Raw genomic sequence first — 19,083 nt, 5'->3', positions numbered from 1 at the left:
CACTCTCCCCTCTGCAGTCTCTCTGCCATTATAGGACCCTTGAACAGAGTCCATGCCATGATGGATGCATTCCCTACCATAAATTGGAACCCATTGTTCTCTCTTTTTCAGTTCAGCCCCATTATGCCAGCAATTCAGAATTTATGTACAGTTTTGGTGAGTTCTCAAATTGTAAAGAGGATTTTTGGATAGGAAGCTTATGCAAATGAATTCTCTCTGTAATTGTACTTTGCCCTGTTCACCAATAGTTGGGAGTAGAGAGCTCCTTCCCTATAGAACTTTTATCTGGAGTTCTGGATAAACAGCTTATAAAGCAGCTCTGTTCACCAACAGATGGTGGCAGACAGTTTCTTCTCCTATGGAGTGTATTCCATCTGCTCTTTCTACTGTTCACCAGCAAATGATAGTAGGGACTAGGGAGCTCCCATCCCTACCCTCTATATCTTCAGGCCACAGGGTTTACAGATAAGATGCTGCCTTGAGTAACTCTAGGCTACTGAAAAGACTCATCTTTCTGTAAGTGTAGGAAAATGCTTTGGAGTTTCTCTTTTGAATCTTGATCGTAATGGTTGATTTTTATCTGTGTTTTCTTATTCTTTTGCACATACTGGTACAAATAAAACTCTTAGTGCTTTATGTTACCCAGTAGGAAGGTCTAAGGTAGAAAATACCAGTATTGTATTGACCATAGTTGTGGCCAAGACCAGCTGAAGCACTTTTGCTGACAGTCCAATTCCAGACATGCATTCCCAAGGACAGGAGGAAGGACATTGTCACTGGAGGGACCCTACCTGTGGAACTTGCTCTCTCTGGAACTCCAGCAGAGATATACTTAGCTAGCCTTCAGAGAATAGTACAAGTTCACCTTTTCTGCTAAGCCTTTGGTGGATGGGTCTAAACCAAGACAGTGTTTTCTTTTCCTTGCTCTTTTGATGGAAAGGTGGTTAGTTTAAGCTCTAATGTTTCTTGGAGATGACATTTATTTAAATCCCCCCTGGAGTTTCAATTAGATATTGCATTCTTCACATGGCATCTTTACACTGAATGGCATTGCCATGTGCTATTAAACAGCTGCCATTTTCCACCCCAGAGATGGCTGAATTTCAGTCCGAGGAAAGTGATCCCTGGTGTGTATTAGCTTGCATTGCATGGTGCGATCATTTGGGATGGAAGGTGTTCTGTATAAGTGTAAATGTTCTGACCATGTATGATCAGGTATATTTTAAGAGACTAAATTTGAAGTTTTTTTAATGTAACCCAGTTAGTATTAGCACCTGAAGCATTTGTCATCTCCAAGCATTTCTAATAACGAGGCACGGCTTCTAGTTAAAGACAAGTAACATGCCTCACACGGCCCTCTGGCCCCTCAGATGAAATAGGGGATTTTTTTTTTTTTTTTTTTTTTTTTTTTTTGAGGAAGGGTGTAATTAGAGAAATGACAAAACCCTGCCACGGGAGGACAGTGAAAGAGCCCAGGTAGCAGCAAAGGGCAGGGACCCTGGAGAGAGAAGTTAAGGCGCCACTAGCCCAGCTGGGGCTAGGTGGGTCCCACGCCCACCGCTTTTTTGTGTGGAGAGATGGGACTAAGAGGAGAGAGTATGGGAAAGAAGTGGCATAGCAGCAAGGGTGGGGGCTCCATGATGCGGGGGTGAGCGAGGGAAGCCATCCAGACCCATCAAGGAGAGACTAGGAGCTCCCAGCTCCTGCAGTAGTCCTCGGGGCGTTGCATCCTGCTCTCCCCTCCTCCTCCCCTCAGTCCGCCTGTATCCCTGCATTCCCTGCTGCAGCAACGGCTCCCCCCGCTGCCCCCCTCCCTGAATCCCATCAGTAGCAGCAGCTCCCAGGCTCAGCGCCGCTCTCTGCAGCTGTGCTCAGCGGCTGCTCCGTCCGCTAGGGCTGGGGAGGCCGCCATGTTGGATCCTGAGAGCCCAGCAGCAGCGGCCGCCGCCGCCTGTGGGTGTGAGTGAGGGGGAGACCCGGGAGCCGGGCCGGCGAAGGGGGGGCGTGTGGAGGAGCAGGAGCCGGCGGAGCGGAAAGCGGGGCGCAGGCTGTGAGCCCTCCCTGCCCCCCGCCGGAGGAAGATGCCCTTAGCCCGGTGGGGCGAAGCCGGGGCAGCATCTCTCCATCCCCTGGATTGAAAACACCACCACCAGCAGCAGCAGCAGCACTTATTAGCACCTGGGGGCCTTACATGTCCAGTATCTCCTAATCTCCTCCAGCAGGAGGGGGGACAGCCCGCTCCCCAGGGCCGACACCCGGCAGAAGGACACGCACAGACATGGGAAGGATTTGACAGGGTTCTTAGCCTGCCCCCCACCTTCCCTGGGTGGTGCTGGTATTTCGGGGGCTGGTTAGCGCCCCACTCCACACACAGCAGAGAAGAAGGTGGGGGGATGAAGCCTTTTATTTTTGGGGATCACTGAAAAGCCTTAAAAGGAGACTCGTTGAGGAGAAAGGAAAAGCCTTCCTCAGACAGGACTTGGCTGAGCCCTGAGGAGGGGCTGCTTCCAGCGACCTGTTCCCCCCACCTTTCTGAAGAAATTGCCACTGATGCATTTACCGAGTGGTGCTGGAGGAGGTGGAGGTGGTGGGTATTTTGCAGCCCTTTCCCTCCCCTCCTCTATGCATTTAATTTTCTTCTTCCTTTTATATATTTTTCCTTCTGCTGCTCCTTCCTGGGAAGTGAATTGCTGATGCAAACTGAATGGGGCTTTTACACTTTAATGATGCAGTGGGATTCTTTTCAGGATTATGTTGCATGATTTGAATTTTGAATGAAGGAGAAGCCCTTTTTAAATATATAAAAATATCTATTGCTCTATATATGATAAATTGGTGTCAGTCTTGGTTGAATTTCATTTTAATTATTATTATTATTTAAATGTCAAGAGTGACTATATATTTTTCTTTCTTTTTAAAAGTATTAAAATATTTTTTTTAGGATAACTCTTTTCTTTCAAATGTGTATATACTGTATATGTGTATGTGAGTGAAACTGACAGAGATTCAGTTTTCAGACTAGGAACACTGAGGTGGATTGTAAATTCAGCACCACCTTTGCTACATTGATATTTGTTTAAAAACATACATTGTTTTTATTTTTTAACAATCCATTTAAAAGTTAGTTTTTTAAAAAAAATTAATAATAATAATTAAAAAAGAAACCCCAATACAAACTGAAACAACCATGTCTGGAGAGGTGCGTTTGAGGCAGTTGGAACAGTTTATTTTGGATGGGCCAACTCGGACTAATGGGCAGTGCTTCAGTGTGGAAACATTGCTGGATATACTCATCTGCCTTTATGATGAATGTAATAATTCCCCCCTGAGGAGAGAGAAGAATATTCTTGAGTATCTAGAATGGGGTAAGTCTGAACATATTTATTTTGTTTGCATCCTTACATGTTCACGTGTGCTTTGTAGTGTGTCACTATTGTATACATGTATAGCTGGGATCTGTTTATAGCCCATGTTTTATTCAAGAGTCTTATAATAGCTATACTTTACAATTTTAAACATATTTATTACAATAATTTCACATTAGTTATTGCAGGTGAAGGTTTCACTAAAGATGAAAATTCATCTTTTGACACCACCAAATTCTGGCATGTGGAGGTTTTTTTGTTAGTTTTGGCCTACCTAATGTAATTTTTTGCATTTGAAGCTTTTTAGGATGATGCTGGGTAGATCCCCTGATAGGAAAAAAGACAAGTGCACAGTTCTGTAACTTTTCTGTGCAATTAAATTTATGGTCTATTAAAGTAAAAAGCATTGATAGGAGAGAGGGGGGGAAAAAGCCAACCTTCTTAAATGATATATGCATTTGAAATGTCTGTTAAAATAGAGAAAATATGTCATCTGTTACCTAAGGTCATTGCTGACCTGAATATAATGCCTGGTTTCTGGTAGGGAAAATAAAGTTGGAAAGCAGAGTCAAGTTATCTTCTTTTTTTCTTGCTATTTTGAGATTTAGCATAATAATAGACTGCTAAGAATTTTTAATGGAATAGATTAATAATGATAATTAGTGGCTGAACTTTCCTGAATTCATGATAGGGCAGGTTGTCCTGTTTTTTTCTTCATCTAAATATAGATGTAGCACAGAAGATACAGTCTCACATAAGAATCCTGATGAGGACAGTTACTGTATGTGACCTTCAAGCTTCAAAGTCATGCTGTACTTTTAAATTGAATTTAAAATTTTTATCATCTATATTTCACAAAATGTACATAAGCAGACTGCTGTATTTAAGAATACCTTTCCAATCTTCATAATTAGCATTGTATACGTTAAACAGCTAACTGGAATCTTCATAATGAAGTCACTGAAGGAAGATTATTGTTGGGTCAGTTATCAGTACAGAACTGCTTAGTATGTTTTGTTTGCTAATTTTATTTGTGTGCTCTTTCCTATATTCATACTGACATCTAAAGAATATCTGACTCAATAATTGAAATTCTTGAACTCTTCATAATTATATTGGTGTTGTGCTTTTATTAACCTAAATAGCAGACTATAACACATTTTTGACAAGCTGAAAAGGTAATTTTTTAATACTTTACTAATTTTAGAGTATGAATTCTTACTGTGACAGATGTTTGCCATATTCTCTGACAAGGAATGGTTTTTTTTTTTAAATTTAGTGGCTCCAAAGAAGTCTTACATTGGAGAATTTATTGTGCTAACAAGGGTTCATTGGTTCGGCAAGTTGATATTCTGTAAATAGATTAAACATATCAATGGGAGCGTGATAATTGAGTTTTTAGAACTTTCCACATTGGTTGCTGGTACTTACATCATGCAGTGATAGTCACTTGACAACTGACTCTGTCATCCTAAGATTCTGACCGTGATTGCAGATTTTTACATTACCTGTGTGAGGGATCTACTAGATTACTTTTAATAGTGCAAACACAAATCAAATGCTATTTTGGAAAGACTGCAATAAACACTCTTGTATGCCTGTTTATGTAACTATTTTCTGCTTCACCACCCTTTTCTCGTCCTCTTGCAAGAGCTCCACACCAAAGACTCTCTCCACTTGAGGCTGAATTTCTACATTGTTTATAGGCAAGGGTCTGCCAAAGCACTGCCATTCTGATTTTTAAATTTCAAATGGGTTTGTCAAGGGTTGGTTAAGAGTGAAAAGTTGCAGCAGTGTCCTCTGATACTGAGGCACAAGGGGGGTGACTTATGAAATGAGGCCCTTACCCTGCAAACCCATACTCATGTGAGTAGTCCTGTCTCAAGTAAGTATTCTCACTAACTTCACTAGCTACTCACACGAGTAAGGGTTTGCAGGGTTGGGTTGTTGTTGAGATATTATATTTAGGTATTAGAATGTGTAAAAAAAAGTGTTACCTGGTTCTTTTTTGTAAGGACACACTTATCAGTTCAGAAAAGGGACAGTGATAGTGGGTGGAGATGGGGGCGGTTACACGTGTTTAATGTCAGAGGCACCATTGGGATAGTGGTCTGAGCATGGGGCTGGCAGCCAGGAAATCTCATTCTCCTTCTGGCTCTGTCAGTGACACATGCAAGTCATTTCACATCTCTATTTCAGCCTCCCCATTTTGTGGATGGGGAATATATCTACTTTTCTTCTGGGGAGTTGAGAGAGCTACAATTTGTAAATCACTTAGAGCTCCTCAGATGAAAAGTGCTATACAAATGCAAAGCATTTGAATCTATTTTTTCATCAGTGGACTAAAATTGATTAGGAGCCAGATCCTGCTTCCATTGGAAGTCCACAAGGTGCTGTGTGCATGCAGAAATCCGCTAGCAAAGAGCATTTTGCAAGATTGGGACCTAAGGCCCTGTGACTTGTCCCATCAAAATTAGTGGGGCTACTCATCATTATAAAGTTAAGTGCATGCGTATTGCAGAATCGAGGCTTTGTATATTTTTTAGCCTATTATTGAGCACAGGCTATGAACATTTACCAAAAAAAAAAAAGTAAAAAGCCTCTTCCAAGTTGTACCATCATGTTTGAAGGTTTCAATAATGTCTTTCAAATTTCATTTTAAAAAATCTTAGTAAATTAAGTTACAGAGTGTGTGTGTGGGGAAATAGTCAGTAAACTTCCAGTTTTTATGCATTCCTACAAGTTAAAAACATGAATAGATTTTTGGTTTTTTGGAGAGGGTGAGGAGAAGAGTTTGGATTTGGGGTTTAAAAAAATTGCTTCAGTAATTAGTCTTTGTATGTTAAATTTCATGCCAGGTTGAATATTTATAGTGGAGTTCTAAACTCTTGGAAAAGGGTTAGGAGGAGGTTTAGAATGGAAAAGTTGACATAATCTTAGCAATAGCAGTATTAGTACAGCTATATTTAGTTAAGAATGTTGCTGTTCTTGTACTTAGCTAGTCATTGGATCTTTTAGGTCAGTTCTTTGAAATATGTTATCTGTTCTTATTCAATACTATGATTGCTACATTGCTTCACTTTATAAGTAATAATGGACATCTTAACCAGGTTTTTCAGCTTTCATTTTGGATTGCTGTGGTGAATTTAACTTGCTAAACTGGGGGGGGGGGAGAGGAAGCTAATTTCAGTATAACGAGACTGTGTTTTAATTTTTATTTAGCTTTCCATCTTTTTTTCATCATGGTAAGAGTCATTAGAAGAACCTGAAGTATCAGGCTAATTATTTTGTGATTTAAGAATCTGTTTTTGTTTTAAATCCTAGGTTAGACTTAAAATAAAACTTCTTTTCCCCATGTATTCATATTTTATCAATGATATGATATACAATGTAATATGGCTTGCTTATATATTAATTTATTTCTGTCATGTAATAAAGACATCACACTGACTGTTTCCATGAATGAGTCATGTAAATGAGTTCTGAGAGTTAATCAGCATGAATCTTGGAAAAAAATGATATAGCCAGACTTGGTCCCACTCTGTGTACTGTGTGCGCAAACCAGTTTTAGTTTTGATGGTCAATTGTATTTCTGGTTCAGACTAGAGAGATTCTCTAGTTGCAGCAACTGGAGCCTGCCAGCAGGAGAGACTGAGAATGCCAGGCATGTTGTTTTTCTTTTCTACAACAGCATTGGTTGTCATTGATGCTTGCAAGCCTGGGGGGTGATGGTAATGCAGGCCAGGATGCAGGGGATTAGGAGAAGAAAAATAGTAGTAAAGAGAAGGTGTTTATTTAAAAAAAAAAAAATCAGGTTTATAAATGTTTTTGCTCTTCTTTTTTTAAATACTTTCTTATAGTGAGATTGATTTGGAATAGTCTCTTAAGAAAAGTGAAGAGAGTCACATTGCTTGGGGTACTTTAAATCTAGATCAAAGAAAGCCTTCCAAAATATACAGGAAGAGGAAAAAAAGCACTGACAGAGGAATGAAGTAGATGACCATGTAAAACTCTTCCATCTCTAACTTTTATGAGAAATATAAAATGATTTTCACTACCATTTTTTTTCCTGTTTCTGATAGGTGAAGTTTACTTTCCTCACTTTATCTTTAATGACCTAAAATGATTATGGGTTTTTTTTGTGCGTGTGTGCGCATCAGCATCATTGATGATGGCAGCCCAGTTTTTGGAATGTAACTGTTGCCATTGAGACTGGAAAAGGGATGTGTATCTTTTTAAAGGTTTAAACTTCTGAACAGCTTGATTAAGATAAATGCACATAGAAATATGAGAGAATGTATGGCTTGTTTTTTGTTTTAGTTTTAGTTTTTTATATAATTTGTTTCTTAAAAAAACAAATGAACCTACTTTCTGTGTCTCAGATCAGTTGTTCAATACTTTGTAGGTTATGGCAAAAATAACAGGAGTTGTCAGGTACAGTTTACTCATGTTTGTGTTGTATGTACAAGCAAACCTGATAATTCAAACAAAAAACCCCACTACTACAACAACAAATCAACCAAAAAACAAAACAAACCCCTTAATCAGACCTCGCTTCTCTGCAAAGACAGACTAGTTGACCGTTTTAGTTAGGTCTTCTGTTACTAAGAGTTCATTGTTTTTATAAAATATTCTCCAATATAATTGGTAATATATAAGCTATTAGAAATAATTAAAAATAAATTATGCTTTTCAAAATAAATTACATTCTCTCAGGAATTATCCTTGTGTGTGTATGTTTATTCACTTAGGACCCAGTCTTTAGTCTAATTGAAATTAATAGAAATGTTGCTACTAGCTTCAGTGAGAGCAGAATTAGCTAAGGAGAGCTAAGGCTTCAGTTGAGCAAAGTAGTTAAACAAATGAGGTGCCTACATTTAATCATGAGTTGTTACATTGACTGGGGGGGGGGTAGGGGCTGAGTATGGGGGCTATCTGTGCGGAGCCCTTGCAGGACTGGAACCTAATTCACAAATTTCTGGAGCATAATTCATAATGGATCCGCTCACCAGTCATTCATATGAATTATCAAGGTTCAGTTTTATTTGTTATACATTTGGAATTTCAAATGTCTCTTGTGTGCCAAATAAAGGTTTCTGTCTTGCAGTTGTATCTTTTATCAGAGTAACTTGTGAATTTCTATATCAAATTACTTTTTATAAAGTATAAGTGAATGTAGTGTACGTGACAGTGAGAACAATAATACAAGATGGCTCAAGCTGCTATTATAAACCATGTAAGCTTCTAGCACACCTTTTTCTGTCTTGTGTATAGATTAATTATTGCCTTGTTTACCATAATTGGTATTGTGTGGTCAAATGAACTATGAGACTGCCAAACTCATTTTATTTATCTTAGTTTAGGATTTTAAGTCAATCTGCCAGAGTAATGTATTAACCCACTAAGCTGTCAGCCAATTTCCTAAATATGCAAGCTCAAGGTATCCCAAGACTTTAATTTCTAGACTATTGTATTTGTTTAAAAAATATCTCAGAATTTATGAGCAGGTCATCTGCATTTGCAGCTATTCAAGGGCTGCATGGTGGGCTCTTTTTGGAGCTTTTGTGTAGTGGGGGAGTATAGATTGTTTTGATTTGAAAGGAGTACAGCTCTGTTTGATGAATGAGAACAGCACACTAGCATTTAACACATCATCTTCAGGAATTAGGAATTCTTTTATTCCATATGGAAATTCTTAGCATGCTTTGACTTAACAGAAATGAAAGGAGAAATATAATTATCTGAGATATTATGCTAACTGTGTCATAATCCTCATGACATGATTAATAAACTAATCAGGATAAAACATTTTTCAGGCTAAAGTGTTAATCCGTTTATTTTATTTATGGTATAAAATCATGATTTGATTTTATAATATTCTGCTCGGACTGTTTAAAGATGTCTGTACAAATCCTTAACATCTGTGGGAAATAGGTGCAGTTTAATTTACAATGCTGTATTTGTATCAAAATTAAACCCTTCCTCTGTCCCCTGTCACACACTACCCCAAATATACATTATACTAAACTACATCTTTTATATCCTATGGTACATAAATAATTCACAAAGATATAGTGCTAGAAGGTTAATGGGCTTATTTTGCTCAATATATTAAATAATTTGGGCTATGTTTTTCAGCAGACTAAGAGGCCCTGCCTCTTTCCTGTTTGCAGGTACAATTTGCACTCACGTATTGGCCCCTGCAATATGAACTGCAGCTGCAAAAATGAGTAACTTCACTTCTAACCATTTGATTTTCACCCATGGTTGGGTAATAATAGGTAGTAATAGATGCAACTGTTCAGATTTGCTACTGCTATTCAGATGGAGGTGCAAAACTCCAAGCACAAAATGGATGGAGGCCCTTCTTCAAATTACCCCTCTCCCTTGTCTTGCCTGATCTATTGATTTAGAATCCCCAAGTAACACTCTGAAATTTAGTAGGTTCTTGACCTAAGATCAGGCCCAGTATTATCAGTATTACTGCTTTGGGAACCTCAAGGGGGCATGGCAGTGACAATAACACTCACACTCAGGGAAAACCTTCTGTAATTGTAAAATTTTTGTTATTAAAATGATTAGTCCAATAAGTAAACCAATCCAGACAGGTAAAGTGATGTAATACAATGCTGTTAAGACAGCCAGTACCATTATAGGTATATACTCACTCTATCGTTGGGAAGAGTTTTGGAAGTTGAGACCAATCATAGTCTGACTCGGGCGCGCCGATGAAGAACTTCCAATGGCCGTACCTGAGACGAGGGTGTTTTATAGACCTTGATGGTTCTCAGGCATATGTATTCATAGCTCATCTCTCCTTTACCATATTTTAACTTCCTCACTCACATACTGTTATCCTGTAGGTTAGTACATTAATGAAGATAAATTCATGAACGTATATATCAGTTGTATTACGGTGGTTACCAGCAGTTAAGCATTTGCTAATGTTCCCTCCAAAAATACTCTAAAACTGGTTCATATTGCCTTCTTGCAACACTTGTGACTGTTACAAAACAATAAACAAAGTTTTATGCCATCTCGTAACTTAAGATCACTGTTAGTTTGCTTACTTATGCCAATGTATTGAGCAACTATTCTTACTCAGGCTGTAAGGCCTTATACTTATGCTAACTGCTTAAGCTATTCTCGTAGGTCAGGGGTCGGCAACCTGTGGCATGCGGCTCGCCAGGGTAAGCACCCTGGTGGGCCGTGCCAGTTTGTTTACCTGCTGCATCGGCAGGTTTGGCCGATAGCGGCTCCCACTGGCCACGGTTCGCCGTCCCAGGCCAATGGGGGCTGCGGGAAGCGGCGTGGGCTGAGGGATGTGCTGGCCATGGCTTCCTGCCGCTCCCATTGGCCTGGGGTGTTGAACTGCGGCCAGTGGGAGCCATGATTGGCTGAACCCTCTGGACGCGGCAGGTAAACAAACTGGCCCGGCCCGCCAGGGTGCTTACCCTGGCGAGCCCTGTGCCAGAGGTTGCCGACCCCTTTTGTAGGTTTAGGCTTATAGGTCTCTTTTGTTCTGCTATCAATTTCTTATCCGTTTGTTTTATTATTACTGTTATAATTACTGTATGGCTATGCTTGTTTTTTAGAGGATGAACTATACATTAATGTTTACCTTGAGGCTAGTTCTTTTCATAGTATTAGCCAATATTTTAACATCCTGAATTAGAATTAAAAACAGCAGTAATCTATTTTGCCATAACTATGATCAATCTGTATAGAAAACATACAGAAATAATTAGTTGCCGTTGCCAAGCAGCAAAACATAGATAGTGAATGGACTATTTCAGTGCTGGGTAGAGTAGGCATTTGAGACGGGGGTTAGAAATCTTATATGGTATTCTGAAGAATGTAATGTTAGAACACTGCCTTGGTTTTGTCTTTTGGGGGAAAAACTTCCATGAGTATATTATTTACATTAGTTTAAACAGATTTCCTTTTTCTAGCTGAACATTTGGAATATTTTGTACCTTTCTTGTCCAAGTTACCTCCACATACTTGTTTTCTTAAAATCCTAATTAAGCTTGGGAATGCTACTGATGTGGACAAAATTCTTTAAAAACTGCAACTGATTTAGGTCAATCATATGCAACCTTTTGCTAACTGCAGGATTTTTATTTCAAATAGTTTAAACATGATATTAGGCTTAATAATAAATGCAAAAAACCTCTATTCAGACGGGTCAGTTTACTTTATTCCTAGTAATAGTCTAATAAGGCTTACTAGTAGTTACCATGGATAAAATCCAAATGAGTTGCACCAGACTCTTAAGGCTTTCTGTTTCATAAATCTTCCTTATCCATATCCAGATTTGCAGTTTCATTTAAGTTAGTTTGTTACACAACTTAGTTAGACCTCTTTTATTCTTGAGGATTAACTTTTTGATTGGTAGAAGGTACACAGTTCTTCACCGCTCTTAGCACCTATTTAAAAGATTTTGAATTGCAGCCCTAGTTATATTGAAAACTATATATTTTTAGGCCATATTGAAACTAAAATCTTACATGAAATAGTAATTTTTCATTTCAGCTGTAATTTGATCATAGTTTTATTATTAGAATTTTATGGCAACTGTTCACATAATAAGCAACAGAGGGTCCTGTGGCACCTTTAAGACTAACAGAAGTACTGGGAGCATAAGCTTTCGTGGGTAAGAACCTCACTTCTTCTTCACTTGCATCTGAAGAAGTGAGGTTCTTACCCACGAAAGCTTATGCTCCCAATACTTCTGTTAGTCTTAAAGGTGCCACAGGACCCTCTGTTGCTTTTTACAGATTCAGACTAACACGGCTACCCCTCTGATACTGTTCACATAATGTATTACTGGTTGTTGAGAGAGGAGGACAGGTTAAACTATTGAAGAAAAATTAAATGTTTGAAAAATGTTGTGCAACCATTTTTGTTTCTTATTTTGAACTTCAGATTTTGTTTATAGTAGTGGTTTAAAGTGCTCCTAATTATTGTTTTTCTTTATCCTGTGAAATTCTAAGCAGTTTGAGGCCTTGATTAGAATGTGTCTTATTAGGTCAGGATCTGAGAAATACATTTTCATTACTGGACCTGGTCAATGGCAGTTTCTCTAATATTTCTGGTATAAAGTTAAAATCCCCATTGAAAGGGCCTCTCCCCACCATTGCTACCATGATCTCCTTCTCCCCAGTTACTGAAGCTAAGATTTCATATAACGCATATGTATCAGCAACCCCATCCAATCATCTGATCTGCTTGCCCCACTCTTACCTCATCCCTCACCTCTCTCCATAACGTGTCCCTCTTTGGTTCATTCTCTTCATAATACAAGCATGTTTTAGTCTCTATGAAAACAAAAACCACCTTTGACCTCACTTGCTTCTCCAGCTGTTGCCCCATTCTCTCCCCTTCTTCATCTCTAGGCTCATTGAACATGCTGTCTGCAGTTACCATATCAAGTTCCTTTCCTCAAGCTCCATCTTAGATCCTTTCCCCTTCTCAATGCCCTCTACATCCACTCTAGGTAATTTCATTCATAAACATAGCTTAAGCTATCATCTGTAGGCTGATAGCTCAGAGATATACCTATCCACTCTTCTATCCAAACCAAGATCTCAGCCTGTCCTCCTGATCTCTGATGAATTTCCAGCTATCAACTCCTTCTCAGCATGGCTGAAACTGAGCTCTTGATCTTCCTGTTCCCCCTCCCCAACCCTTCTGTACTTTCTCAGTCACCATGGACAGCAGCACCTTCCTCCTTGTCACTCATACTTGTAACTTGGTCATCATCTTTGACTTGGCACTTTCCTTAGACCCATACAACCAGGCCATGTCTAAATCTTCTTGCCAATTCTTGCACGGTGAAGACCATTGTAAGGAGAAGTGTGTGGCAATTGTGGCAGGAGATATTGAATGGCGTTTATGCATTAAAACACTATCTGTATTCACTGTTGAATTAAATTATAGTGCATAGCTCTCCTTATGTTTATACAAATACATAAGTATTACAGATATCATGAAAGTGATAAAATTGTCACTATTTAGATGTCCTGGTGATAAAGCTCTTTCAAAATAACTAATGTAATGATAGATAAGAATTTCAGAATGTACTTATGTGCCAGGGAACATCTGCTCCATTTTTATAAAAGTTAAGAAAATGGTCTCTCTTGGTATGAAGTGGGTAGGAACAACTAGTTTCCTAACATGTAGGAGACATACATCAGCATTGTGATCAGTGTTTTGTAGTCCTTTGTTCAGGCAAAACATTGACTTTTTCAGTCTGCTTAGGCTGATTTAGAATGTTGCCATTTCTGAATCTATGAATGCTTTTCCCATTAGGTTTTTATTTTTAGCTGATACTTCACTAAATACGCCACTAATAATACCAGTTTTGGTATGGACCTGTGCATACCTACTTGATGTTTCCAGTTTTGAGTCCCATAACTCACTGAACAAGCCTCCATCTCTCCTGTGCTGATTGCGAATAGATTTGCTGCTACACCTCTATCCTGATATAACGCTGTCCTCGGGAGCCAAAAAAACCTTACTGCGTTATAGGTGAAATCGTGTTAATTGCTTTGATCTGCCAGAGCGCGCAGCCCCGCCTCCTTGGAGAGCTGCTTTACCACATTATATCTGAATTAGTGTTATATCGGGTCGCGTTCTATTGGGGTAGAGGTGTATATTGCTCCATCATTTGTCTCTTTTGACTTCAGGTTTTGCCATTTTAATTTTTTTAGTGTTTCCAGAGGTATTTGAAAAGTAACTTCTGCTGGTTAATTCGTAATCTGAAATCTTTGGTTGTCTCTTGCCAGGTCTAGATGCTTCTGCTGAGCTACCTTATCAACAGTAGAGCTTAAAACTCTATTTCAAAATCCCATACTTACTTTTGGAGACCTCTTAGTGTTAGATAGGAAGCATCTCTACATAGCTACTGCATAATCTCTATATTTCCCTGCATAATTCAGGTGTTTTAAGAACTGAAAACTGATTGAAATGTCTTCAGAGCTTATTAAAATCAAAACTGATTTCAGGGTATGTAGATATGGCCGTCATTATCCAAATGTTAAGGTTTTTAGAGACCAGAGAGAAATGGTAATTAAAAAACCTATTCGTTAAAGAAATCGGCATTGTAATGAGGAAGATGGTGGATGAACACTTTTGTGATCTGGGTTGCACAATGGTTACAGATAATAATGTTAGTACTTTTGGGACACCACTGTCCCATGGTACTTGCAGCTCTCCCTCATTATAGCTGTTTCCCCATTTACCACACTCTCTTTTGTAGTGAAATGCTCTGTTGTTTAAATATTGTGCCAAGTCACATTCATGGCAACAAGTGGGACAAATAGAAACTGGCATTCTTCTTCTAGCTTCAGAGTAGCAGCCGTGTTAGTCTGTATCCGCAAAAAGAACAGGAGTACTTGTGGCACCTTAGAGACTAACAAATTTATTAGAGCATAAGCTTTCGTGGACTACAGCCCACTTCTTCTTCTAGCTTGCTAGTGCAGTGTTGGTTTAGCTGCTTTTTTCTGCCATTGTGAGAACTATACTAGGCTTTTTTTTATATGGTTTGGAGTCACAATTTTTGCCATGTCCATCTTATACTGACTGAGGTAACACTCAGTGAGAGTTTTCAGATTCCCATAGGAATAGCTGGACCCTCTGTTCTATAAATGGTATACTTTGTAAGTATGGATAGAATTCCAAAGAAGGGTTATTTCATGTCAATAATATATATTTCTTGCAAAAAACTGTCTATGTATTCATGTGTTCTGTAGCCTGAAGGCAGTTACCTAAAATAGTTCTTGAACACACCCAGAAAATCTGAGTTTTAGCATTTCAGATGGAAAGTGCCACAAGACAGTTGTGCATAGATAAGAATTTTTTTTTTTTTTAGCCTGTTTGCCTTAGATATAGCTCAATTGAAAAACATTGATTCTTGTCTTAGCAGACTTGGAGCAGCTGTGTTATTTTCCCCAGCCCATGAAAAGCACTTGATGAACTATGCTATTCTGTTTTGGGATAATTTGAAAGTGTGTCTTTTATAATCTCAGCAGTGTCTGACACAAAAGACATTTTTGTTATTCTTGTCATGATTTGATCTGTTAGAGGCAAGTTATGGAAGCAGCTTTCTTATACAAAGAGAGGGAAGTTTTTTTGACACTTTTTATTGTCATTTTAGGCATCATATTTCAATTTTTTATTTTATTTTTTTACTGTGCATTTGTTTCTCCCCCCCTTCCCCCATGCCTAGAAAACCACCTTTGGCTAGAGAAATAGTAGGTCTGTTTTAAATTACAGTGGCATCTGCCAAAGTTATTTATTACCTCTTTATGAAAATAATTGGCCAAACCATCTTTAAAAATTGTCTAGTGGGTTTTAACATTTTTTTTGGTACCTTACCTGCTTTCTTGCAGTCTGTAAAACTGAGGAACGATGGAAATCTTGTCAGGGATGAAAATTCAGACTCTTATATTAACAAACAAACAATCCTCTATATGAAATCATGGCTGCTAAGAAACAACAGTGTATGGTACGTTATGTTATGAAGTTGTCTTTTTGTGTGTGTGTTGTTTTTCATTGTCTTGCAGTAATTTTATGTGCAGTTTAACTACATAAGTAGATAGATTTGTGTTTGTGTATGGATCATGCACGGCCTTAGGCAATCGCTGTAGAGCTTTTCTTGTGAAGTGGGTGAGAAGATGACTAAAAAATATCTCCCTTTTATGAGTTTAGTTGAAATGCTTGTTTAAACACCTGGATAGGGAGCATTAATTCTGAAACATAGTTTGTTTCTTTTTTTCTTGGGTGGGGGGCAAGGGAAGTAGTGGGAAATAACATTGCATAAAACTTTAAATGCTTTTTCAATTTTTTTTTTTTCAGTAATTTCTGAAAGGATATGGCTTTTGGTTGGTGGCCATTAGTAATTCTGGTAACCTGGCAATGAAGAAAAATTCTGCTTCCTATTGGTGTTGACACACGTAATTACAGTCAAAAGAGTTCTTAATAATGATGCTGGTTCACATTAGCTGTATATACTTGTTATGTGTTAGATTGGGAGTGGAAGCTGGGGACCAGCTGCTCTCTGTAGCATCATCTCTTGCTTCCCCCATGAATATCTGCATAGATATCCCATTGAGAATTAATTCTGCCAGCATTAACCACTGCGAAGTCCCTTCCATTCAGGGCCAGCCTTAGGGAAAATGGTGCCCTGGGTGAACTTTCTTTGGTGCCCTTTATGTACTACTCGCCCAGCAATGGGTGGCCACTCAGCAGGCAGAGCGGCAGCAGGTTGAGCGGTGGCAGAGTTGCAGGTGTCATGCTACTTGGCTCCTGCCCCACAGCCCCCTTTATCCCCTCCTCCTGCCTCCCAGGTGGGCACAGGTCTTCTGCAGCCTCTTGACCACGTTACTATGCCCCTGACGACAGCACCATGGGCAGTCGCCCATGTCACCAGCCCTGCTTCCACGACTCCTACTGTAAAGCTATCTGATTGATTTAGCCAAGAGCAGCATCTTTGTGCTGGAGCTGTACTGTCTGGGGAAAAGAGGGAAGGACCAAATAGGGGATGGAGGTGTTGAACATTTGTGTTGCCTCATCCTGCCCCCGGGGGTGTCAGGGTCTCCTCTTTCTGAGATGCCTGGGGAGCTACAGAGTTGGGTGATCATATTTCCATCTATTTTGTGCTCCCTAAAATTCCCACTTGAGTGGCCATATCTTCCAGGAAATACCTTGAGATTAATCCTTTGAACTTTATGTTCACCTCTCCATTAGGTTTTCCATAAAAGAGAGTGATACAGCCCCAGGGTCTTTTGCCCGCAGAATGCTGCAGAATCACGAATCCTTAGCCTGGACTACTGTTGATCACATGGTTGTCACCTTGTAGAGTCAGTGACTAGTTGGTTTAAATCCAAAACTATTGGCGAGAGAGAGGCAATCATGCAAAATTGTTTTAAATCACATGTCCTTGTTCTGGCCAGTTAGCCTCTTGTGTCAAGAGGGTAAAAAAAGATATTTAACCATATATACGGTCATGATATTAATCCCAAATGCCTCTGTTTCTGCAACTACCGCATAAGCTGCAAACTATGGAGTAAATTGTTCCGGTATCTCACAAGCAGGATGTATTAGAGTCTAAAACACAAAGAAATTGTGAATATTGCAGTACTGAACTGTCAATAAAAACTTGATATCACATACACAAAAATGACATTACAGTTTAACTTGCCTAATTTATTTGTATATTATCTTATTTAAGAAGTAATATTGTTAAATGTTTAGACTGTCACTTTTAACTCGCCCATCTGCAGCAAAATCAAATATTAGCTCTCAATCTGAGAGCTATTTAAGCTAGTCTCTTTTTTAATAAATGAGAATGTTGATAAAACACAGCTAAAGTCTTTAACAATTTGGCTCACTTGTGAGGTATGGTACAGCTTCTTGGTTCTCTCCTCCACCCCCAAGTTTAAGGAAATAATTTCTTGTAACAGAACATTTATGTGTCTATCAAAGGTAGACTAGGTCAATTGGATGGGGCAAGTAATATTTTTATGAGAAAGTAAAATAGTTTTGCATCATTATAACCATTCTAATACAGACAGTTGAGTAATCTGAGCTGGTAAATTTTCATGACAGTTTTCTAACGTTAAACTACCAGCTGTATTTGTGTTAATTTAGTTTTTCAGTTTTGTGCTCTTAAACTTGTCTTGTCCAGTTCTCTTTCTCTCGGTCTCCCTCTCCGTGTCAGAGAACATCAGCGCTGTGAAAAGAATGCTGTGGCAGGGTGGGAAGGTCAATCTGCACTGATATCATAGCGTCAAGGGTACAAAAATCATTTCCTGTGGGACAGGGCAGAGGAAAACAGCACCAGGGAGAATATGGTGAATGAAGTAATTCTGGCAAAGCTACAAGGATTTCTTCATGGTGTGCTGACCATTGTTTTTGATAATCCTTTAGGGGGACTGTCTTTGCTCTCGTTGAAGTCTATGGCAGAACTCCCATGGGCTTCAATGGGAGCCAGTTCAGGCACACCAAACTACAGTAATGTCTTTAGTATTAAACAAGATAGACTCCCCATTGATTATTGCAAATGTTTGATATTTAAAAATGTATAGTGTAAATGTTCTGCATTGACTAATAACCTGCTTATGTCCTCTACCTCCTTTGATCAGTATTTTAAAAAAATCAATACAGCTAACTAATGGAAGTACAGGCATTGAAATACTGTACTATAGTGAAGCCAGGCTCACTAGTGGATCTTGGAGGCCAGTTTTTTTTACTTTATAGAAAAGATGGACTGTGTGAAAATATATGCTAGTAATTGGGACAATTTTTTCGTTTTTATAGTTTAAATAGCATGAGGTGACTTATCGCTGTGGGAGTCAAAGTTGTGACTCATATTGGTAAGAAGAAGGCAATATCTGTGAGCCAAATTCTGCTCTTCATTGCACAGATGTAAATGTGGAGTTACATCATTGATTCCACAGGAATTACTTTGCATTTAAACTGATGTAAATGCAAGCAGAATTTGGCCTTGGTCTATCGCATTACAACGCAAAAATTCTTGTACATCATCATTTTGGCATCTTTTCAGAGACAGAATTTTTTTAAAAGGATATTATCAAATTTAATTTGATAAAATAAAAAAGAGGGGAATAAAGTGGGGGTTACAAAACCAGATAGGAATAGAAATGTCATTACATTTGGAGGGAAAAAAAAGTCCTTTTTTGGGGGAGTTTTA

General features: G+C 38.8%; 1 protein-coding gene across 6 annotated transcripts in view; it reads left to right on the top strand.

Annotated features, from left to right (window-relative positions):
* Positions 1-1,843: 1,843 nt before the first annotated feature.
* Positions 1,844-19,083, top strand: part of CDC42BPA (CDC42 binding protein kinase alpha) — a 339,222-nt gene continuing 321,982 nt past the window's right edge. For 5 of the 6 annotated variants that reach the window (XM_054023829.1, XM_054023836.1, XM_054023832.1 and 2 more), the window contains exon 1: positions 1,844-3,365. In XM_054023829.1, coding sequence (XP_053879804.1) covers positions 3,188-3,365 — 178 coding nt within the window. In that variant the 5' untranslated portion in view covers positions 1,844-3,187. The remainder of the gene's footprint in view (positions 3,366-19,083) is intronic. The other variant, XM_054023831.1, reaches the window with a different exon arrangement.

This window comes from Malaclemys terrapin, chromosome 3 (assembly GCF_027887155.1).
Source record: "Malaclemys terrapin pileata isolate rMalTer1 chromosome 3, rMalTer1.hap1, whole genome shotgun sequence".
In the NCBI taxonomy this organism is placed as follows: domain Eukaryota; kingdom Metazoa; phylum Chordata; order Testudines; family Emydidae; genus Malaclemys; species Malaclemys terrapin.
Note: the sequence above shows the minus strand (reverse complement) of the source record. Positions and strands in the feature narration are given on the sequence as shown.